We start from the raw sequence: 26284 nt of genomic DNA, 5'->3' as shown, positions 1-26284 counted from the left end.
AGCTAGGGCGAAATTGTGGCCGTGTGAAAGTGCAGTGAGTGCTTCAAGCTTTAAAACTGCGGAAGAGAGGTGTACAACCGTGTTGATTGGTGGCTGCGATAAGGAAGTAGAATTCTTTATCAAGTTCTCTTATTTTTTCAAGTGCCGACTACGTATTTTTTTGAATTCTTTTGTTGCCAAAGCGCATGAGACATCATAAAGAATCGGCCAAAGATCATGGCCAAGAGTATCTCAAAGCTCTTTTTGTAGCACCTGTAAGGGTTTATTTTCATCGGCAAGGAGAACGCACATCACAGATTTGTTCTCTTAATAAGGTGAAACTAGTGTGGTTATAAATACAGAGAACTTTCTGTGAAGTAAAACGATGCTTCAATTTAACACAATTTGGGATTACGTTGTTATCCCGGCAGTGTTTTAGGAAGGAGATGATTTAGTTGTCTCGATATCTTCAACCTCATTTTGCCGTATTGGCGGGCCTTTCATGCATATTTTTCAGCAATGTGCCATCTTCTTTGGAACATAAAACTATGATATGTGCACGCAGGCAATAACAATGAGCAAATGAACCTAATTTGTATCATGTATTTGTATCCATTCCCCTTATCTAGTTAAGTTACACATAAGAGAGAGAAGTGAAGAGATTGAGAAGTAGAGAGAGCATGAAGGATGTGGCCATGAGCAGGGTAGCTAAATATAACTAAGGCTAGAAGGAAATAGCATGTCAAGTACTCATTAAGAGGTCATAAGCATCATGCCTGAAATGCTTATATATTAGAGAGAGCATAGCCACATCCTTCATGCTCTCTCTACTTCTCAATCTCTTCACTTCTCTCTCTTATGTGTAGTGTCTCTGATGTGTCTGTTCACCTCTTTGAAGACTTACAACTTCTTTTATATCCTTAATCCTATGATTCATGTGACATATTTGAATGTCGTGACACACTCTCCATTATGGATGGCACCACTGATTACTAACATAGGACATGATTCGGGAGTTGCTCATCACATGATATGTAAACAAGTCTTTTGAGAATTCAGTTTTATGGAAAGTTTTAGCTGTGCAACTGAATTCTAATAGTGCATATAGTATGCATGTAAAAGTACACAACATAAAAAATAAAATACAATAAAAATAAGAATAAATGGAGGATAGGGGGAATTTAATTGTGAATTTGAATATATACAGTCACCTGAATATTTAAAATAGTGAATCTCCTGTTATGTATATCAGTTTAGCAACAGCAATATCTATTTGGCATATAACCTGTTGATGTTTACCCCCCATGCTGCAAGCAGTCAGTCAGTTTTCCCTCTTACAGTCACAAAACCAACATATTGAACATATCTGGTCAGGGCCTATAGTTTATGCCGCCCGGGGCAAAACATGCATTTGATGCTACTTATCTCCCCACCCCTCCCCATATAAAATGAAAAAAAAAAAAAAAAAAAATTTTTTTTGAAATGCTTTACCTATCAGGATTGGGAAGAAATTTTCATGTTTTTAAATTTTAATTTTATTTAAAATATTTTAATTTCACATACATTACTACAATAGTTTCACTGTTCGTTATTTTCACTCACGATGCCAAATCACCAAGTCATTGTTCAGACATTGACGATCGAAGATAATTTTTAATTAATTTTAATTTGGAGAAGCTTCTTTCAGAGCTCGTAACACTTACTGGTAATGTTAATAAAATTCTCAAAGCCACTGCCACATTTGGGAATAAATCATGCTTCCTTTCTTAACAGAGCTAGATAAAACATCCAATTCATCTGCCAGTTCTATTGCATCTATGTCTTTTTTTATATTTTTGGTGTGATCAGATAAGGCACTTTCTAAATTTTTACATTTTAAAACAAGATCACTTTTCTAAATTTCTTGTAATTTGTGAATGTCATATAAAAATTAAAAATATGTACAATGCGTTTGAAGTTGTTGAAATCTCTCTTTTACTGAATTTAACGTTATATCGAGCACATTGAAAAAAAAATCCACTTTAAATTTTGTTATGGGATCTTGTATTGACATATCTTCTGATTCATAGTTAAATTGTCTTTCCTTGGTATCGCAGATAGAGTAATTGCAAATTCTGCTACAATATCCAACTGATCTGCCAACACTTTTGCTTCTTTCAAGGTATTTTCGAAGCCTCCGTCTGATCGGTGTCTTTCTAAATAAAGTATAACTTGTTCTAACTCACATACAGTTGCCGAAATATCTATATTAATTTTTTGTAGCATTTTAATGCTGGTATTAACATGATTTAAAATGATATGCCAAGTAACAATAGAACAGAGAAATCGAAAATTCTGCAATTTCAATGCTAGACATTCAGCTTCATGTCTAGTCATTTTATCCATATACTCATCAGCAGCAGCTATTTCCAATAAAGAGTCATAAATATCTCCAATATGTTGAATTGGAGATTTCATCCCATTCAATATGTTGAATGGGATGAATGGCTTCTATATGGCTTTCCCACCATGTAGCAGATAGTGGGTTTAATGTTAATTTAGTATGCTTCTGTAATACATCCCATCTGTGTGTAGAACCAGAAAAAAAATACATAATTTTTGTATGATATCAAAACATGAAATCGCTTCTTTTGATGACATTACTGCATCATTTACTATTAGGTTAAAAGAATGGCAACTGCATGGAATAAAAAAGGCTTGAGAATTAATATCAACAATGCGTTTTTGAATGCCAAAATTTTTCCCTTTCATGTTTGAGCCATTGTCATAACCATGTCCTCTTAAATTATCAATTAACAAGCCATTTACTTCCAGTTGTTCAATTATTACTTGAAATAATGTAGCTCCAGTGGTAGTACTAACTGGTACAAATCCCAAAAAACTCTCACAAATTTCTACTTTTTTTGCTCATTTTCTTTATTTATGGAGATGTATCGCAAAATGATAAACATTTGTCCCAGATGACTAATATCACTTGTAGAGTCTACAATAATACTATAATATTTTGAGTTTCTTACCCAACGTAATATATTCTGTTTTATGTTCTTTCATAGCAAATGAATGAATTCATTTTGTATATCTTTGTCCAAATAATGTTGAATGATTTGTTTGCCTTGAATTCTCAATATATGTCCAGACAGTATTGAATCAGATTTTGCTATTGATTCCACCAGTTTTAAAAAATTACTGTTATTGTGTTCGTAGTTTATCTGATGATCCACGAAAGGATAAACACTGCTGTCCTAAAAATTGCACAATTGCCAAATGCCGTTCCAATACATTTTGCTAGTGGTGCACTTCTTCATTCAGGATTCTCTGTTGGGTCAGATCAATAGTTATTTCAGAACTTTTCTCTAATTTCTAATTCTATCCATTTGTTATGAGCTATTAAATGACTCTTGCTGTTTTCAGGTCACTTAAAATTTCTGATAAATGTTTCCAGTCACTGTTACCTACTGTTGTCAATGCAATTTGAATAGTTGAAAAAAGCTTACAACAAAAGCAAAATACCGTATTGTTTTTACGGGGAATATATTAACCACAACCTTCACACTACTTCACCATTATGTAATTGTCTTTTGTAATATGATGGTTTGAAACGGCGACCACGACTGTCTTGCGGAAAATTAAATTTATTTTCTTCATCAGAATTACCAATTTGTACCGGTCCCTTCTTTACCATGAACAATCTAAATGAATCATTGATTATCTGGGGCCATTCTGCAGGATCGTACGAAATTTCACTTCTTTGAGTTTTGCTAGCGGCACTAGTGCTTGTAAATTCTTGTGAGTCTGTATTTTGCTTTTCTTCCAACACTTCAGAAACTGGCGATTCGGAGATCAGTTCTTCCGTAATTTCTAATGTTACATTTTTCTCATTAGTTTCTTGACTTTGTGAAGTTGAAGCAACTATTTCACCAACACTATCATTAGAATTATCTGATTTTAAGAATTTACTCAAGGAACCACATATTTTTTTTAATATTTGCATCTTTTTCCTCTTTTCTTTTATGGTAATGAGCCCCCGATAACCGTTTTCTTCCATACAACGACATAATTAACGAGATTTTTCAAATGCTTCCCTATGAAGTTAATCATGGCACTGCATGCCACCAAAAGTTCTAAAATGCACAAAATAAGCACTGCACGATTGTGAATGTGAGCGCACACAAGGAACTTGCTCAGTCAATAAATATTCAACTCGCACCATGTAACATAAATAAAAAATATTAAAAAAATAATACGCCTGAAAATTTTGTATAAATTTATGAAAATTTGGTGCCCTGGGCAAATGCCCAGTTTGCCCATACGGTAGTGTTGGCCCTGTATGTAATAGTATCACACATAAGTCAGCTAAGCAGAAAGTAGGATCTGAGTAATTCGTGAGCATATGTCTCTTGGTGGAATAATAATAATAATACTTACTGTTATAATTATATGAGGATCAATAGCAAGAATAGTGACAAAGGGACCTCCTGGATCAGAAAACAGAAGATGTACACCATCAAGAACACGCAACACTTTTTCTTGCTCACAGCTATCCAATCCATCTACAATCACAACTAAACGTGTTTGCTGCTCTACAAAGGCATCCAAGCACTGAACCTAAAATACACGTTCATGACAAATACAAAAATTAGGTGCTATATAAATGCAAAAGAAATTTATTATTATTATTATTCAATCTCCATTGTGACATGCCTAATTATATAAGAACTATCATGTTCTTATATAATTAGTATACAGTCACTGAATGATACTCACCATCCTCTCTGCAGTGTATTCCATTTGGCATTCTTTATAAATGTTTACTCACTTGCCAGCTGCCTCATCACAGCTACAAGGATATACATTCTCCTGACAGATATATAATGATTTCTCCTGATAGATATATATAACGATCAAGTAAGCTACTCTTATCAGCCTTTCAACATAAATTTTTTTAACTGTTTTTCTAATGGCTGCATAGTAATTAATTACTATGGACAGGCCTCTTATGTATATTTATTATTATTATTTTAAATAACAATCCCCCTTCCCCCAAAAAAGGTTAGAAATCTTTCACTTTGAGGATTATTCTACTTTCAACGGCACATTAGTACACAAGGTGAGTTAATTATTCTTATTATTAATGAAAGACCTTCATGGAGTCAAGGACATGGGAGGTACACACTGTTACACAAAAACATCAAAACACGCCTTAAACTCATTCGGTATGTCTGCATTTATCACACCTACTCAGGCAATGCATTCCACTCACCAACCATTCTTCAGGCAAAGAACCTACTCCTCACTCTTGCTCACATCCTCCTTATACAGTTTCCAGGGATGAGCACTTGTTCTACCTCATTCTATGAAAAATTTAACCTGGTAATAATAACAACCCTGACTAATTTATAAGGCTCAATCCTATCCCTTTTCCTAGTCCTATTCACAAGGTTTTGCAAATTGCATTCCCTAAATCTGTCTTCTTATTCCACATTCCAAAGACCAGTTACCACCTTGATGAATCATTTCTGTGACCTAATCAAGACTTTATACAATGGAATTGTGACCTCTTTATTTCTATATATGAAGGTCTTCTGCATCACTGCCATAATCGATAATGAAGTTCAGGGACCACATTGCACCTTATGCAATGTGGACCCCCAGAACTTTAGGTCCTTGTTCACTACCACTTCCAGATCCCTCATCTCTTCTATCTCCTTCAAAATTTCACTACCAAGTATATAGTAATATGCATCCCATTAATCGTTGCTTACCAAATTTCAGAAGTTTATACTTTGCAACACTGAACTGATAGTTCCACTTATCTTCCCACTAATACAATCTATTCAAGTTCTCTTTTAAGGCCACAACATCTGCTTGAGTCCTAATTGTTCTCATCAATTTTGCATCATCTGCACACAATTGCATATCTCCAGTTAAACCTATCCTAATATCATTAATATACAAGCTGAACAACAATGGCTGCAAAATAGACCCCTGTTGCATATCATTAGTGTTATTATTATTACTACAGGCAACTCCAAGGAATCCTTAGACTCATTGAGGGAGGCCCTAAACATCATGTCAAGAACAACTATTTAACATCCACACAGTATTTATCATACTTTGCCTTGAACTCATTCACAGTCATGGCCCACAACAGACTCTGGCAGCTTATTCCACTCATTCACCACTCTCCAAGTAAAAAATCTAGTTCTAACACCCTTGCTCAGTTTTCATGGATGACCCCTAGTCCTCACACCACCAGTCCTGTTCTGAAAAATATCCTCTGAATTAATCTTATAGAAACCCTTCAGTAATTTGAATGTCTCAATCATATCACCCCTTTTCCACCTATCAACCAATTTCTGCAACCCACAAATCTTCAACCTGTTCTCATAACTTTTATGAGAACTTTTATAACTTTAACTTCTATTGCTGATACCAATCTGATAGCCAGTCTCCTATTCAATTCACTAGGTTGTTATCCAATCCCACTAATTTCAATTTAGTTACCAGCTTGGCTATTTAATTTGCAAAATCTAATTATACCACTATATTGCATCTCCCCTGTCCAATGCATTCACATCTTATTAGAATAAATTTGTAAAATGTGATTTCATTTAACAACCCCAAGCTGACAATCACAGAGAATACTGCTATGAGCCATTTCTACATGCTAGCTATCAATTAGTGGCACTGCGTGCCCAGGGTGTACTGTCATGTGGCTGATGTAACTCATGGTACAAATTCACATCAATTTGACCATACGATTGCATTTTTATTGATGTATGTAAGTTTTAAGAGTGCACAGCGCATTAGCGCTCATCTTAATTGGTTCAATGCAATTAATATAATTTTAAATATGGAAAGCATAAAGGTCAAATAAACAATAGCTATGCTTCATGTGCACCATTTATGAGAAGCACAAAAGGTTTACACTTCAGCAAATACTAGAGTGAGACACAGATAAATATAATTTTGCTAAGAATCAGAAAAAGTAATCACTTGTGAAGTTATTATTTTTCTGGATTGAACCAAAGAAAGGCTGAAATAACTCATTTCATTTACTTATACACAAGTTCCAACCTCCTTCAACTATAATCATAGTCATACAATCTGTGAAAGCTCTGGCAGAAAACCAGACCTTCAGTAGATTGTCAACACTGTTTCTAATTGTAAATATGGGGCAAAAAAAGAGGTATAAATTATTTATAGAAAATTATATATTAAAAACCTGTCTATATCGATGTCCTAAACACATTCACACAGTCAAAACAGATGAAACTCAGAAAACAGAAACAGCAACTCATGACAAATGACAACGTCCAATTAGATTGGTTGACACAATAACCAATCACAGCCAATGATTTCTGGGTACTATTGTCTCAGCACACCCTGCCTTGCCATCTGGGTGTTTTAAAAACCACTGGAAAGCTAAGAATTTGATCCACTGCACCATCTGTATGTGTATTCAAAGGGCTCAAAGGTGTCGGAATATGTGAACACACACCTTGGTTATTAATGCGAATTTGATGCAATGTTTATATAATAAATTTAGTTTAATCCTTTATCCAAGTGTGAGCAAACAAAGTTTGCGCCTGAAAATATCTTCAGGACTGAGGTAAGGTAGTACAACACCGGGCAACTCACAGCAAAGGTGGATCAAGCTCTCAGCTCCTTGTCTCAGTATCTCCCATAATGCACAGCACATCTCCTTGCGGACATGTATACTGCCATGCATTAAGTGGGGGGGGCACTACCCATACCGGTTTCGCCCTTTATTGGGGTCTTGTTTATATGTTAAAAAGTGTCCTGTTCATGAAGCATTAATATATTGTGTTTAATTTTAGGAATCATGCAAAGCCAGGAAACAATTAGGGGAGTCATTAACAGAAACAAATGCAAAAATATAATATCGGTGATATTGCTATTCCGTGGGTGTGAACCACACACCTAGCACATACCCTGAATATATGTCCCTGCTATCAATAATCTCTCCAATACCTTAACTGAAACTACTACACAGATTGGCCTATAACTGAATAATTTTACCTCCCTTCCACTTCTGTGGGATCTATTAAGACTAATTAAACAGATACGTTAAGGCTACTGCCAATTCCCATGGAACATTTCCTTAAGAGATGTAGTGACATGTCATCAGATCCTATTACCTTACCGACATCAAAGTAACTTAATTCCTCATATGCCTTCTGACTGCCCACAATTAAGCCATCCTCTCCTATTTCCTCTACACTTTGGCTTCTTACACAATGATGATGAAACACCTTTATGAATTGTTAACTGAATACTCCAATGACATCCATTGGAGTATTCAGTTAGTAATCTACCATCTTCTTCTTTTTTGATTTGCTAACTGCTGCTCATACTGCACTTTTGCTGTCTTTACCAACTGCACCTTCATGACCTGCTCTTTATACTCCTCAAGTAATTGATTTTTTTCATTATTAATATTGTGCTGCCTCCACAGTTCCTTCAAGATATCATGATTAATTCCTTCATTCATCCATTTGACACCAACATTATTCAGCATTTTGGTCTTCAGCATATATTTGCACAATGTTGTTAAATATCTCTTGGGCAGTTCCCAAGCAGCATTTATCTTTTCATAATCACCAGCCTTGTAGGTCCACATATATCTTTTCCTCACAGATGTCTTCATATTCCTGGCCACCACCTAGGTGATTACCTCATGATCACGCTCACAAATTGGGGGAAAGGGTGACTTACTCACAATCATATCTTATGATGAAATAATTAGATCTAAGATTCAATCCTCATGTCATTTTCCTTACACCCAAAAACTCTCTCCTCATCCCAATCTATGCCATAATTAAGCTTACCCTTTCCTTGTACACTAACCCAACTTGCTTATATATTTCTTCATCATCATTCTCTACATTCCCTAGTTTATAGCAACACCTGGCATCCAACTAGATATTGCATCCTGTCAATCTCTAGCTTACACCATAATGACTCAAAACCATTATTTCACTTTTGCATCTCCACTTCTTGTAGGAATAATTCCCTTGATATCAATAGCAGCACTCCCATTCTCTTCTTGTCCTTTCTATCCTCATGAAAAGCATCATACACTTCCATTTCTATTCCTGTTTCACTTATTTCAACAATTTCTGGGCAAATAAACTCAATCAGCAAAACCGTTTCATCTCCATTATATCTGATGCCCCTGGCATTTGTAAATAAACACAGTGAATTCACTTTAGGGACCCATACCACTTGTTGGCTGTGATTTTGCCAGACATGCCCATGCCCAACTGTCTTTATCACCACTTATCCTATATATCTTCTCAGACTCAGCTACTGTCCCTACATCCAAAGCCATCACGTTCTAATGCTGACCATCCCTATACACCATATTGCTATTATTCGCTACTATTATTTTGACACCATAACTTCAGCTGCCTGGCATTAAATGGCCCTCTGATTTGTAGCCTCCATATTATTATTATTAATAACATTTGACCTCCATGAAGTCAGAGACTCATCGTAGGAGGTACACACTATTGCACACAATGCTCATCCAAGTGTGCCTTAAACTGATGCAATGTGTCTACATTCACAATACACTCTGGCAATGCATTCCACAGAACCATTCTCCATGCAATAAACCTGCTCCTCACACTCTCCTTATACAGTTTCCAGGGATGGTCTCTTGTTCTATCCCCCCCCCCTCTCCCATTCTCTGAAAAATCTCTTCCATGTCAACCTGATAACAGCCCTGACTAGCTTATATGTCTCAATCATACCCATTCCCCCCTCCTATTCAAGATGCTTTGGAATTTACATTCTCTCAATCTGTCCTCATACTCTATATTCCAAAGACCACCTTTGTGAATCATCTCTGATTTCCGACATATCCTCATCACCATAAAAACCCGGCAACCAAATCTGTGCACAATAATCCATATGAGGCCTGATCAAGACCATATACAATGGCATCATAACTTTTCTATTTCTGCATGTCAGGGTCCTTGGCATCATTGCCATTATTTGATGTGACGTCTTCACTTGTGCAATGTGGCTCCTGAATTTCAGGTCCTTGTCCACTATCACTCCTAGATCTCTCATATCCTCTACTTCCTTTAAAGTTTATCCATCAAGTGTATACTTTGCATCTCGTGGTGGCTTACCAAATTTCAAAACCTTACACTTTGCAACAATGAACGTACAGTTCAACTTACCTGCCCATTCATGCAATTTATTAAAGTCCTCCTGTAAGGCCATAACATCCGCTTGACTTTGCATTGCTCTCCCCAATTTTGCATCATCTGAAAACAGCTGCATATCACTAGTTAAACTCATTCCAATATCATTAACATACAAATTGAACAACAATGGCCCCAAAAACTGACCCTTGCGGTACACCACTAGTGACCTTCTTTCGGGATACTGCATTCCCCACATACAACTTTCTGATACCTATCTGACAGCTAGTGACTGATCCAACTCAGAAGTCTGTTATCCAATCCCATGCTGTTTCAATTTATTTAACAGCTTGTTGTGTAGCAGTCTATCAAAAGCTTTTGCAAAATCTAAGTATAGTACTGTTTATGCATCTTCCTTGTCAAAGGCATTTGTCACTTTGTTATAGTACATAAGTTAGTAAAACAATCTCCCTTTAATAAACCCATGCTGCTCTTATCAACCCGTATAATAAGACTGAATAGCTCTATAAACATTCCTCATATCCAAGATAAGATTCAACTCAAGTCTTTCCAGCTAAAGAGAAAATGTCATGACAACATCTTCACAACTATGCTAACTAAAGAGGAAACAGTTTAACTCATTATTATGGCATGACAGCCCTCCTGGCCTCAGACCCTGTCTGTCCAAAATTTTACTTCTCCAGTTTGGTCATTGTAATATGATGTTATTTACCAGTTTAACTACTGAGTGAATATTTTACTAGAATCTAGTAACTTATTCACTCAGTAGTTCCATATTATTTCTTATTATCTCTTCTCAGCACAGAATCAAGTATACTATTATTTCCAGATGGAAATAACATACAAGTTGATTATGGTGAGGACAGATAAGAATAAGATATATGAATAGGATATATTTGATAAAGCAAAATTCCAATGAAAACACAACCATTGGGAGAGGCAGGATTTCATCATATTTTAAAACAATATGTAAGTGAAATGGCAATGTCTTTGATCTAGTTGCTCGAGTCTAAACTCAAGCAGGATGAAAGGAGGGGAAAAAAAAACATTTCTGGTGTACAAGGGTAGTGCCAAAACAAACAAATTATATATCAATTGGTATCTCATCAGGAGTGGTAGTTAAGGCCTTGGAAGAGTTGGTAAGGGCTTAAATTTAGGGAAGAGAGGGCAAAGAAGACTATGGTTTATATAAAGTGGCTTTGTCATTGCACATAAGTAATCTGTTCTGATTTCGTGATATAGTTATGAAAGGGTTGGAAAACGAAAATGGACAACTATGACATTACTGAAATTTGCAATTATTAGAGGTTTGTGTAGCAATATTGGAGGTTTAAATAGAACATTTTTGGAGCCTTCTGGAAATAAAATATAAAGCGGCAGCATGAATAAGAGAAAATCTAACTAACAGGCAAAATGCAGTGGTGTACAACAAATCTTAACAGTGACAGTATATATAAACCAACATTACACACACACACACACACACGTGTGCATGTGTGTGTGTGTTGAAAAATTTAATAAGAGATGTCATTTAATATAAGATCTTGGTTTCTTTTCAAGATGGATTCTTTCAGAAGTCTGGGGAAAAACAGTTTTCTTCTAAATACAGCATAGTGAAAATATCCCAGTTCAATCTATGGTAAGTGGCTGAGGTATGGATGGCCAGACCAGATCTTTCTTTTCTTTTATGCTCAAAATCTGCATCACATTCTTTTTCCCCACTTCAAATCCATGGCTTATCTGCCCTATGTAGGCCAGACCCAATGAGCAAGAGATTCCATATTTCCATGTTCCATGAGATTCCATGTTCTTAGGAGACTTGAGGAGGCTGTGAACAGTTTGAATCAACTTGAGTGCCACTTTAACATTGTGATCTTTGAAAACAGAAGCAAATCTAATGGAAAGATTGCCAATGCTTCATATGGTGATTGAATCTCTACAATGGACATTTTGGTTACAGAGAGAGGGTTGGCTTGAAAATAAAATCTTGTCAACTATTTTTTTTTTTAGAATAACATTTAAGAACAAATAAATTTAAGAGTTTTATCTTCACTTTTGTAAAATTTAACATGATTGATTCTTGAGGATATGGATGATACCTAGCTTTTCAGAAGGGTGATCAAGAGATGAAGCATGAAGATAATATCTTGTGTGAGAAGGTTATTGACACCATCATCTGGTTTCTTTATAATGAGAACATATAGGAAAGGAAGTTTATCATCCTTTTGAAATTCTAATGTAAAAATAAAGTGGAGCAGCTTTCAGATTTGTATAAGCAGGACTAATCCATAGGTAATATTATACTGTAAAGCGGTTTTCATTTGTTTTTCATTTCCTGTTCATTTTATTCACACTTTATTCAAAAAAAACTTTTTTGGAAAGGTGCCGAACATTAATTGCACACACAAGAAAAAGACTAGGTGCTGGCGCTGGATGAGAGTGCCCTTAAAGACTCACTGCGCCCCTATGCACATACACCATAGGGAGGTTCTTTTCTAACTCACAGGCATTGGGTTTCTCAGCGGATTGCAGATCGTGGGTCTCACTATGCCTGATAATGAATTACTCTGAATGATAAGAATAAAAGATCCTTGGATAGGAGTAGGTGAGCTCTTAGCTCTAGATTTAAGATAGCATGTAAGCTAGGTTAAGGAAAAGGATCAATAATTGGGGAAAGAAGGAATAAGTTGCTGACCAGGTGAAGTTCTACTGGCCAAGTTCAGTCCTTAATGACCCGTGGTACATGAACCTAAAGTCGTTCAGTTCATGCATTTACCACAGTAAGACTATTAGTCATATGCGCCAGTGCAATATGAATACCTATATTATTTAGATTATCGCCAGATTTTCATGTTGGATGGAGCTCTGGTCTAGCTGGTGAGATTACCTACTATTTCTATTAAAAATAATCATCAGGGGAAGTCTGATGAATGCAAGATTGCACAATTTCTTTTTGGTGAGAAATTTATAAAGATATTGCAGGATAATAATAAATATAAGTAATTCCTGGTGACTACTTTCATTATACCAGGGTCCAGGTGACCATCGAGGATCCTGAAGAGATATGCCTGGCCTTGCTGCAGATCCAAGAAGGATCGGGCCTTTGTGCTGTCTTTAACTGGAAGGAAAGAGTACTGTAAAATGAATAAAAAAAAATAAGGTGTCATGAAAATTGAAGATAAAGATATTGCAGATGTCTGGAGTGATTATTTTGAAAAGCACAAAATGAAACAAGCAGTGACAGCAGTGTGGTAAAAAATGTCCAACAATAATTATATATCAATACATGAAGCAGAAAAAAAAAAGCCATCAAAAACTTGAAATGTGGAGGGGCAGCTGGAGTAGATGGTATTCAACAAGAAATGTTCAAATATCAATTACTGATTGAGCTGTTGTGAGACAACTTTCTCAAGCACCATATGACAAAAGGAACTCAATATCCTAGAGTGCTAGATTTGATTATAGTGTCAGAGGTTGTTTCAGTTAAAGACATAACTATTCTGCCTCTGGTTGGTGACAGTGATCATGTGGTACTCACTTGAGAAGTGACTAAATTTATGAATGTTCCATTCAGGAAATTATTCAAGTTATATGCTGAACTACAAAGCAGAAAATTATGACCAACTTAGGAGCATACTGAGTTCAGCGCAATGGTATTGGTTGCTGGATGGGAAGAATATCAACAGTGCATGGGAAGCATTTAAATAATACTTAAATGAGGACATATCAGAAGGAATCATGAGAATTCGAAGAATAAATAGGATAGGAGTCAAATCGGTTTGTGATCTTATTAGGCAAGAGATTCATAAGAAAAGGATGATGTGGAAGGAATACCATCTGCATAAGGATAATATTCATTATGAAAATTATAAGCAGCAGGCTAGAATAGTCAACTATTGTATAGAAAGATAAGTCTGAGTATGAAAATAAACTGGCTCTGCAAGTTAAAGACAATCCAAAGAATTCCATTGATATGCTACAAGTAAAAGAAAGATGAATATGAAAGAATAACTCTACTGAATACAGATGGTGTGAGGGTGACAGATGCAGAAGAAGTTGTTCAACTGGCGCTAGCGTCGCCGTAGCGGTGAATTTGAGCTGTGCAGAAGAAAGTGATTTTTAATCGGTGAATAGTCCGCTTTTTTCCCCGTTTTTCTATGTTTTTGAGTGCTAAATTGTTTCTCTGAATACGAGTGTACTTCAGTGGTTGTTTTTTGGAAGTTAGTTGCTGTCGCGATATAATATATTTTGGTACCGTCGGAATCGAACGCGTAACGGTGGAAGACAAAACGAAGCTAAGTTACTGTATTTAGTTATATTTCATTTTATTTAATTATATTTAGTACTTAAATGTTCTGATGTTTGTACTTTTTTTTCCCTCTTATTTATTAATTGAATAATTATTAAAGATTACGCTACTCGGCAGTAAGGAATGATGGTGGATTCAGCAGCAGTCGCAAGTGGCGTAACGTCAAGTCCTCCGCCATTTAAGAACTCAATTATTAGCAATATCATAAGGGACTTTGTGGCATGCAGTACTTGCGGCATGTATGCGTCTCGGGAATTACATATGTTGCTTGTTAAAGAGAGTGGAGAGTGTACTTATTTCCTCCAACTGTCCGCAAAATGCAGACAGTTGGAGGAAATAAGTACATTAGATATCGATATCCGACTTTGTTGCTCCAGGAACGGGGAATGAATGTAGGAAGACAAGTAGTGTGATAGGAGAGAATGAGAAAATAATAGTTGATAGTGTGGAAGGTGTGAGTGACTGTGAAAGTTTAGGAGATGGTTTTGTTTGGGAGAGTGAATTTAGATTAAGAGTGACTGACCTGCAGAGGGAGATAGATGAGTTGAAAGAGGAGGTGGAATGTCTTGTGAATGAGAGCAGAAGTATGAAAGATAAGATTAGGAGAATGGAAGAGATAAATGCAAGGCGAATCAGAGTAGGAGAGAGAGAGAATTTAGGGAGTATGAGTGAGAGGTATGGGGGTGCTAGAAGAGGAGAGAATGGAAACAGTAGAAGAGAGGGAATGAGAGAGAGGTATGGGAATGCTAGCAGACGAGAGGATGGAAACAGTAGGAGAGACGGAATGAGAGAGAGATATGGAAGTGCTAGAAGAGGAGAGAATGGAAACGGCAGGAGAGATGGAATGAGAATGCTAGAAGAAGAGAGGATGGAAACAGTAGAAGAGAGAGGTATGGGAATGAAAGAAGAGGAGAGAATGGAAACAACAGGAGCGAGGGAATGGTAAGAGGTATAATGTATGGCGACTCAATGATCCGTGGTGTTCAAGATAGGATGCGTGAGGAGTGTTTGCCAGGATCAACAATAGAAAGGGTGGCTATGGCAATTAAGAGAGATGAAAGGGTGGATGAGATCATTGTGATGGTAGGAACGAATGACTTGAGTGGTAATGTAAGTCGGGCAGCGAGAGATATGAGATTTTTGCTTGAGACTGTACGGAAGAAGACAGAGAGAGGAAAAATAGTGTGCGTGTTGCCTAGGTATGATAATGATGAGCTGAGCAGAAGAGCGGTGATATTGAATGGCATAATAGCGAGAATGTGTGACAAGAGAGGACAGGTATATGTGGATGCTTGGAGTGTGTTTGAGGAAAGAGAGGAATTGTATGCGAGAGACCGTTTACATTTGAATGAGGAAGGACGTAGGCATCTGGAGAGATTGCTGTTCTGAACGAGTCAGTGTGTCCCAGGGAGGATGATAGCAGGGGTGGCCTCTTGTGGGAATGGATACTTGGGAGAAGGGAGACAATGTGAGGTAACACTGAGCCCAGTAGAGTCTAGAAGGGATAATGCTGGGTATAGAAACAATGGCATTTATATGCTTTATACTAATGGCAGGAGTATCCGGAATAAGGGACAGGAATTGGTGGCGCAGATAGCATCAGCCTGGCCAAAAATTATTGCGATCACTGAGACGTGGTTGACAGAAGGGGATATAACAACAGGAATAGAAGTCGCTGGGTATAGCATTTTTCGTCAGGATAGGAGAGGAAAGCGTGGTGGTGGGGTACTGCTTATGATAAGTGATGACCTATGTCCTCTAAGAGTGGAGAATTTGGAAGGAAGTGAGACAAATGATTTTGAGAGGGTATGGTGTGAGGTAGAGGTAGGCAAGACAGGAGATTTAGTGGGGTGCTGCTACAGACCCAGGAGCACAGAGGATGGGGACCAGGAGATGTTTAGACAACTAAGTTTGGCAAGTGCAAGAAGAATGATTGTTATGGGAGATTTTAACTTCAGTAGTATAAATTAGAGAGAGGAAGATGCATGTAGCAATAGGGGAATGGAATTTCTAGAATTCTTGAGGGACAAATGTCTTAGGCAACATGTAACAGAGGGAACAAGAGGTTCAAAAGTTTTGGATTTGGTTATAGCATCAGAAGAGTTGATAATAACTGAGTTGATGTATCTCCCACCAGTTGGAGAGAGTGACCATATGGTGTTGACTTGGAAAATGAATAGACATGCAGGAGTATCAAAGAGACGAGAACTTATGTGGAATTATAAGGCAGGTGATTATAATAGTCTTAGACGTCAACTTCGGGAAGTTTCATGGAGGCAGGAATTGGAAGGCCGCAATATCACTAGTGCGTGGGAAATTGTGAAAGAATATTTGTTATCAGCAATGGTAAGTTGTATACCACGAGTGAAGAAGAGGACGCAATTTGGAGTAAAGTGGATGACAAACAATATTAAACAGGAATTGCATGAGAAAAAGAGGCTATGGAAGAGATATAAGGAGACAGGTGAAAAGAAGATGCATGAAGAATATAAGACACAGGCCAGAAGAGTGACTAGTGTGGTAAGGAAAGCGAAACTGGAATATGAGAGGAGATTGGCCCTAAGATCCAAAGAAAATCCTAGGGAATTTTTTAGCTATGTGGCCAGTAGGAGGAGAAATGACTGTGGAAGAATGATATTGTGGGATAAAAATGGGAATAGAGTGACTGATGCAGAGGACATAGTGGAATTGTTCAATGAACACTTTATTGGAGTATTTCATCCTAGAGGGATAGGACTGGTTCGAGGTCTGGAGGTACAGGAGGAGAGTGTGTTTCAGATACTGAGTACTCTGGATGTCAGTAAAGCTGTGGGACTGGATGGTATTTCATCACGAGTTTTGAGAGAATGTGCTAGGGAATTGACAGTACCTTTAACGTGGCTTTTCAATGAAAGTCTGGCTTTGGCAAAGGTGCCCAGGGGAATGGAAGGAAGGTAAGATATTGCCATTGCATAAGGGTGGTAACAGACTGGAAGTGTCTAATTATAGGCCAGTCTGTGTGTCATCAGTAGTTGTTAAGATCTTGGAGAAAGTAGTGAGGGACCGTATACAGCATTGGGCAGATGAGGGTAATGTTATCTGTGAGAATCAACATGGATTTGTGAAAGGACGCTCTTGTTTTAGCAATATGCTAGCCTTTTATAATAAAGTTTCAAGAACATTAGATGAGGGAAAGGCATATACTGCAATTTTCTTAGACTTGGCGAAGGCATTTGACAGGGTGCCACATGATAAGCTGATATTTAAGTTGCAGCACATGGGTCTGGATGTCAAATTGGTCAACTGGATTCAGGATTGGCTGTCTGATAGGTATCAGAGAGTTGTGTATGGTGGAGCAATTTCCAGGAGGCAGAGGGTTACAAGTAGGGTCCCACAGGGCTCAGTACTAGGACCTATATTGTTTAACCTTTATATCAATGACATAGCCAGTGGATTGCAGGGGGATATTCAGTGGTTTGCGGATGATGCGAAGCTGGGAAGGATTATTAGTAATAGTGCAGATGTGGTAGCCCTGCAAGAGGATTTAAATAAGCTAGATAGATGGGCAAATGAATGGGGGTGTCAGTTTAATGCAGCAAAATGTAAGGTCTTGAGGTTTGGGAAACATCGATGGGATGCTGCATACTCTATGGGAGGAGTTATACTGGAGGAAGTAGGGGAGACAAGAGATCTGGGGTTGATGATTGATAGAAACTTGAAGTTTAGGGGACATATTGCAAAGGTGGCAAAGGTAACACAGAGGATTGCTGCTATTATGAGAAGGACACTGACCTGCAGAGATAAGAGGGTTATCATTCCGTTGTATAAGAGTCTGATCAGACCACACTTGGATTATTGTTCTCAGATTTGGTCCCCAGGATTTGAAGGGGATAAATTAACTGTGGAAAGGATACAAAGACGAATGACAAAGATGGTTTCAGGACTGTACAAGGATAGTTATGAGGATCGGCTGAGAGAATGTGGACTGCAGAGTTTGGTGGATAGAAGAAGGAGAGGTGATATGATTGAGACTTTTAAACTGTTGAGAGGTGGTTACAGGGTTGACACTGGGGAGTTCTTTCGCTTGGTTGAACAGCAGGAAGGAGTGATGACAAGAGGCCATCCCTGGAAGTTATGAAAGGAAACTGTGAGCAAGAGGGTAAGGAGTGGTTTCTTTGTGTGGAGGGTGGTTGAGCCGTGGAATGCATTGCCTGATGGAGTGGTGGGAGCGAGAACGGTCAGTGAGTTTAAAGAGTGGTATGATAGACTTTGTGTTTCTCAGGGGGGGGGACATCCCCTCGATGAGTCTTGACAGACTTTATGTCTTAGGAAGGACCTCCCTCGATGAGTCTTTTGACTCCTTGGAGGCCTGAATAATAATAATAATAATAATAATAACTAATGAGTGCCCATTTTGCTAAAAAGCTATTAACCTCATGTATGGAACATTTAGCTCACTGCTACCTCTTCACTGGATGAAGAAAATCAGGTGTATGAGGAGGGGGTATTACATCTGTTGAATAAACTGAATAAGAATTCAGCAATAGAGGCTGATGGGGTATCAGCACGAGTGCTAAAAGAGTGCTCAGTTGAACTGGCTATTTCTTTAACCAGTTAAAGAAATAGCCAGTTTCTTTAACTGGCTATATAATTTGAGTCTTAGACAGGAAAATTCCACAGGAGTGAAAAGAATATGTGGTAATCCCATTGCACAAAGGTGGAGCAAAAACTGATGTATCAAACTATTGACCAATCAGTATCTCAGGAGTGATGGTGGTGAAGATTTTGGAAAAGTTGATTAGGGTTCACATTCAGAATTGGGTTGACAGAGCTCTACTTTGCAATGAACAGCATGGGCTTACTAAGGGAAGCTCATGCTTTAGCATATTATTATATGCTAAAGCAGGGTGTCCCAAGCACTGCCCGTGGGGCGCATGTAGACCGTGGTGTGATTTTGTGAGGCCTGCCTGTGGGTTTTGATTTTCAAGAGTGAAAAAAATAAAATAATTTGAATCAAATGCGTATACTAGATATTTTAATTCTATCACTAATCGATAATCGTGATGTTCTTAATTTTATATGGTGTGTTTACATCACTATATACCCATGTGTTTTTCAAATATCAGATGTGTCAAAGAAGAGTTCTTATACTGTTTTGTTCAAAAGCACATGCTCTGGCAGCTCACAGGGAAAGTGAGCATGCGATTAGTGTTGTTTGTTTGTTCAGCTATGGAGGTTATGTTGCTGCTGCTCACCAAATTACTAGATACACATTATGATGTGCCCCTCGGGTAAATCTTTTTTTTTTAAATGCAGCCCTCAGATTACCAAAGGTTGGACAGCCCTGTGCTAAAGCATGATTATAATAATGTTACCACTGAGCTAAACAAGGGGAATGGATACACCATGACACTTTTGGATTGTGCTAAGGATTTTGACAGAATACAGCATGGAAGACTGTTGCATAAATTGAAGAATATGGGTTTGGATTATAAAATATTAGTGTGATTAAGAGGATGGCTGGCTGACTGACAGACAACAAAAAGTAGTATATGGGGAATATGAGTCTGCAAAATTTAAGGTAACCAGTGGTGTAGCACAAGGATCAATCCTTGGTCCACTGTTATTCAATGCATACATTAATGACATTCAGAAGGATTTAACAGGCGACATACAGCTAGTTGCTGATGATGCAAAGATAGGTAAGGTAATCAGGAATGCTGCTGATATGCAGTATTTGGAGAATGATTTGAATAGACTGGAATTGTGGGCATGGGAAAATGGATATCAGTTACAGTAAATGCAAAGTCATGTACTTTTGCTGTGATTAGATATCCAATGTCATATTATACTGGTGTGATTATGCTAGAAGAAACAAATGAGGCTAAGGATCTTGGAGTGTTACTAGACAGGAAGTTGAAGTTCAGAGTCAATGCAGCAAAGATTGCAAATACAACTCAAAATAAATCTTAAATCTACCCATAATGTAGGAACATTATAATAATTAGGTGCAGTTCAGGCCTTATATTTAGCACTACTTTTAGCATTCTCTAACAAAACTGGATCGTTTATTACAAGTTTATAGAAATCTTCACAAGAGATACTGATGTTAACTAAACATTGTAAAATTGCTTCCACTGTTATCATGTCCATCTTACTTCTCTCATCTGTCCATTGAATTGACATTAGCAAAAAAAAAACTTTCAATATGAACATTGTGAGCAGGGATGCTGAACAAGTATTCACAAAATTTGAGCAACTCAGAATATTGTTCTTTAAATTTAATTTGTTTTAATATAGCCGTCCATTTTTCATGCTCAATTTGTGTTTCTGAGTGTTAATGTGTTGTGTAATATCCGATCGTCCCCCATGTGCAATACTAAATTCGTCTACAGATTTTGCATTCAACTTCATTGTTATGTTTTCCTTTTGCAATAAAATTCCATTCTTACAAATAATCATTGTTAAAAATTCTTTCGTTTTGGCATTGTTAAGGGCTTAAGGAAAGAAACAAAAATTAATTTACTTTTAATTGTATATTTTATGTATTAACCAAATATCGCACATTTGAAAAAGGAGAGAGATGATTTTTTAATAATTATTGAAATAACATACACATACTGTACCAATACCGCACTGCACTGCACCATGTCCAAATAAGAACTGTTTGAAAATAAGTAAACGCAATATATCTGTACCGAATTATAAATAAAATGCTTATACTAAATAAAAAGCGACCAATGAAAGGGACTGCCACCACCGTAAACTGTAAACACAATTAATTTCCTCGATGTTTTTATCGCTTACATATCAATTTAAGTTAAATTATTCAAAAAGAATATTGAAAATTATAATTTCTTAACATAATATTTATAATTTTATCTTTTCATTAAAATACAGGACATTAGGCTGTCCCTACAAGTACAATACAAAGCAGTCCCATATATACGGGAAGTCTGGCAAGCCTAGTAATGATTATGTTGTTGTCTTTGTAGAATTTACATAGTGCATGGAGATGTTAAAAATGCAACTACTGGGGAGATTTCTTTTTGGTGGTAACATTTCTGATAAGATGTTAGCAACATCTACTCTGATGTTGCTGGCAACATTAGGAGATAAGTTGCACATACTAGGTCTATATGCTGCATGATTTCTAAACTAGGAACTTGCCAAGGTATTATTTAATTTATTTATTCATGTGGGGTTTCCCTCCCCCATTCCTCGACCGTCCCGTACGACTGGTTGAGCCCTCCTAACGAGAGATTAAGTACTATATCCTATGACTGTAGCCCGTGTGTTCACAGGGCAGTTTGCCTGCTTGCAGGATGAAAAACCCCTGATAAACTATGAAAAAAAAAAACCTTCCATCCACCCCCAAGACTGGCTAACTTGCTATGGCTGAGAAAGATCCTTAAGCTCCTCACGTCATTGACGGGAATCGAACATAGGACACTCCTTCCCCAGGCATATGGTTGTGAAGTGCATAGCCACTAGGCTAACTGTGCAGACAAGACATTACTAAATAGTTGTGACCAAAGGTAAGTACACTAATGGCTGTTTCATCGAGTCTTTTTGACTACAGATTAATGACAACATAGCAGTTGATTCTGCAGCTGAAAAGAACTACTAAAATTATTATATTTTTTAATGTGCATATCTTATTTTCTGAAATTCTTTACAGGCAGATTTCTCGGAAATATATCAAACAAAATACTCCAAAGTTTGAGGATGAGGACAGAGAGGAGTTCAACTTGAAGAGAGTTAATGGCTGTATTCATAGTAGATAGTTTAGCACAAGTAGTGGTGATCTGTTCATGAAGCAAATCAAAGCTGGCATGTTTAGATGCAGAAGAGCTTTAGGAGAGTGAAATTTTACTTGAAACTTGACACAGGCTGTTTAATTATTTCTCTTTGTGCTGCAGTTATTCTATATATATTAAACTTCAAATTTTAGGGACTTTAATTCTTTCCTGCTCAACTAGTCCTTTTCATAGCTCAGTCATTCAACAGGAAAGCACTCATTTTCTATTTATGATGGAACTTAAGTAAGGTCCTAGTGTCATACCCTTATTTTACTTCCACATACACTCATACATCTTATAATACAATTTAAGATGTATGTGTGTATGTGGAAGGTTGAATGAAATTCAACCTTCCCTACTATGTAAAAAAATCATCCCTACTATGTAAAAAGTCATCCCTACTATGTAAAAAAACATACATGTTTTTTACATAGTAGAACAAGGGAAAGGAACAAGTGGCCATCCACAGAAGTTGTAATAGCAGGTGGTGAACAAGTTCCTAAAATGTGAAGTTTAGGGACATATTGCAAAGGTGGTGAGGTTACCAAAAGGACTGTGGTAATACTAAGAGGGACTCTGACCAATAGAAATAAACGAGTATGATAACATTGTATAAAGTCTTGAACAGGCCACATTTGGAGTATCACACTCATATTTGATCACAGGGACTTGAATAGGATAAATTAACCTTGAAGAGGGTACAAAGGCAGATAACCAAAATGATATCAGGAATCTACAATGTTGGTTATTAAGATAAACTGAGGATATGAAAGGTACAAAATTTGGTGGTTAGAAGACAAAGTGGTCATGTTATTGAGAATCACGTCATTTCTACTATGTAAGAAACATACATGCTTTTTACATAGGTGGATAGAAGACAAAGTGGTCATGTTATTGAGAATCACGTCATCCCTACTATGTAAAAAAACATACATGTTTTTTACATAGTAGAACAAGGGAAAGGAACAAGTGGCCATCCACAGAAGTTGTAATAGCAGGTGGTGAACAAGTAGGTGAGAGGTAGCTTTTTTGCATGGAGGATGGTTAGACCATGGAATTTACTGCCTGATAGGGGTGGTGAATATGCTGATGGTGAATGGGAATTATGTAGTGCTCCACGGAGTCACGAGTCTTGTGACTCTGTGGAGGTCTGGAATAATAATAATAATTTCCAATTCAAGATGCCTATAATAATTTCCAATTCAAGATGCTTATGTTAAATTATCAGTTATCTTCTTCTTGCAATTGAAATGAGTTTTGTCATGAAAATATGTTTGTATTGTTATATTTGTATTCTGCAAAGTTTGTTTTAGAGCTCTTGATATCATTAAGGTATTCCATGCCATGGAAAGGTTTAGCAAAACTCATGTTGCACTTGACATTTCTATGGAATTTTTTTAGGTCTGGTTCAGAGACCCTTACTAAGCTGTGATATGGTCCGCTTTCTGATGTAGTGAATGATGAACTGCCAATGGATATGATAGTGGATAGTTTCCTCTCTTCTGATTTCACTATCACTGCAGGTACCACAGGGTTCTGTGTTTTCAGCCACATTCTTCTACATTAATGATCCATAACTAACTTCAAATCCTGTCCACAGTTTTCTAACCCAGTATGCACCACTCATGTTGGTGCATACCTCCTCTTCATTTGAAACTCTCAGTAACTTCTGCGATGTCTTAAACATTGATTTCCATACTATTCTTCAGTGGGGTGAGGAGAGTACAATGTAGTGAATTTCAATGATACAAAAACAAAAGTCTATCTTATTTCACTACCCTCTATTGTTTTTTAAAATTATTTTTGATAGTACAGTAGTCTACTGTTTATCTGACCTCCAAAATAATGACCCTTCAATAAACCAACCCTTGCATATCAATCAATTTCTGGTGAAATGCCTGGTAATTATATTTTAATTATCAGAATGGCAAAGTGACTTCCTAATGTGGTCAGATAAATGGTAGATTACTGTACTGTGATCTTTCAAGATTAGTTTCTCTTTGTGGGTTGACTTTCAACTGAAACATTTCTTGGCATAAACACATCATATCATAACCTCCTCAGCCTCCAAGAAACTTGATATCATTCAAGACTCTACTTCTTGAATGATATATATTCTTATACATTACTTCTATTGCTAATAATATATATTCTTATATATTACTCATATTGCTACTTAAATCTGCCTAACCTCAGAATACTGCTTTTACATTTGGAGTGGTGCACCAAAGACCTCTCTAAGAGTGTGTTGGATGCTATATAAAAAGGGCACTTTGCTTAATAAATGATATCTCAAACACTACTCACATTATCAGACTCACTGTTTTTGCATTACTATTTTTCCAGAGTTATTTTCAGGGGCATTGCAACACCAAGCTGTCCATCATGATTCTTCACCTTCTTCTAAATAAGTAAAAATGTGAACAGTAGCTGGTCAACATTCAAAAACATCTTGGTACAATCATCAAAGTTATGGACACAAATTATTATTCTTCCCTTTCATTCAGTCTATCTCTTCATAAAAGCCTTCTTCAAAGACTACAACCGCCTGTTGTTCAAGAAACACATCAATTAGATTCCTTCCTTACTAATAATTATTTGCCTTCCAATGAAATTGCTGTGTTTTAGGTTTTCTGACTTGAGTGTGTATATGTGTATGTGGGGGGGAGGAGAGGTTATATATTATTATTATTCCTGATCTCCATGGAGACATAAAACTCATTATGGAAGGTCCAATTTAGACAACACAAATTCTATCATAGAATTCCTTAAATTCATCCACAATTTGCACTTTTATCATCTTCTTGGACAATACATTCCATGTTCTTACTACTTTCTACAGAAAATTTACTTCTTACTGTCTTACCCTTTCACCACATCCAGTGATGGCCCTTTGTTCTTGTTCCTTACCCTCATTATACCATATGAAAATTCTTCTCAGTGCCAATTGGGAAAAATTCCTTTCAACAGCTTAAATGATATGCAAACTCTATAGTTTGCATGTCATCAGTTTATTCTGATAACCAATATTGTACAGTCCTGATAATGTTTCAGTTAGCAGCCTCTGTGCTTTCTCCAAGGTTAATTCATCCCCTTCAAATCCAGGTGACAAGACATGAAAACAATAATCCAGATGTGGTCTGATCAGAGTTTTGTACAATCAAACTACCACTTATCTGTACTGATCAACATTCTTCTCAATATTGCAGAAATTCTGTGGGTTGTCTTTGTGGCTTTTTGATATGTGTTTTGAACTTTAAATCTCTATCTACATTTAACCCAAGATCCGCTTACTTCACTTCTTCCAGTATAATTCCACCAAATATGAAGTATCCCAAATGTGGATACCAAATTTCGAAACCTTACATTTAGCTGCATTAAAATGACACCTTCATTCATTTGCCTGACTTTCTAGCTTATTCAAATCTTCTTGAAAAGTCTATTACTATCAGCACTATTACCACACTACTACCAAAAACCTTCCCAAGATTCTGATCATTGCAAATAACAGAATATCTCCCTGTGACAATATCAATGAAATAAACATTGAACAGTAATGATCCCAGCACTGAACCTTATGGAACTCTATCATATGCTTTCTACTCCCTGATAATGGTCCCCCCATATACAATTCATTCATATCTATCAGAAAGCCGGTTACCAAACTAATCCACTAATGTGATATCCAAATCCATATGTTGCAAATTAAAACTAACTTCTCATGTGGCAGCCTTGCAAATACCTTTGAAATAATCAAAAATATGACAGGGTATATACCTTAACCTCATCCGCTGCTCTTGCTACTCTGCTATAAAAGGCAATTATATTACTAAAATAAGTGTCCCTTAACAAACACCCATGCTAGCCTGCATAAGAAAACAAAGTTTGTACATGAAGTATCTCTACAACTAGTCTGCTCATATAGAGAGGCCGTTGACTTCACATCAACTGCCTCAATATCCCATAATGCAAAGCAAACTTCCTTTCTTCTGTATTAATTTGGCCTTGATACATTA

At 36.9% G+C, this 26284-nt stretch overlaps 1 protein-coding gene across 2 annotated transcripts in view; it reads right to left on the bottom strand.

The window, feature by feature from the left end:
- Arms (Ankyrin repeat-rich membrane spanning) overlaps nt 1–26284 on the bottom strand; it is a 640210-nt gene that overhangs the window by 196333 nt on the left and 417593 nt on the right. For both annotated transcript variants that reach the window (XM_090402051.1, XM_090402052.1), the window contains one exon: nt 4405–4584. In XM_090402051.1, the coding sequence (XP_090258177.1) occupies nt 4405–4584 (180 nt within the window). The remainder of the gene's footprint in view (nt 1–4404; nt 4585–26284) is intronic.

Source organism: Typopeltis vanoorti, chromosome 12, assembly GCF_054136105.1.
Source record: "Typopeltis vanoorti isolate ZY-2024b chromosome 12, IOZ_Tvanoo_1.0, whole genome shotgun sequence".
In the NCBI taxonomy this organism is placed as follows: Eukaryota; Metazoa; Arthropoda; class Arachnida; order Uropygi; family Thelyphonidae; genus Typopeltis; species Typopeltis vanoorti.
Note: the sequence above shows the minus strand (reverse complement) of the source record. Positions and strands in the feature narration are given on the sequence as shown.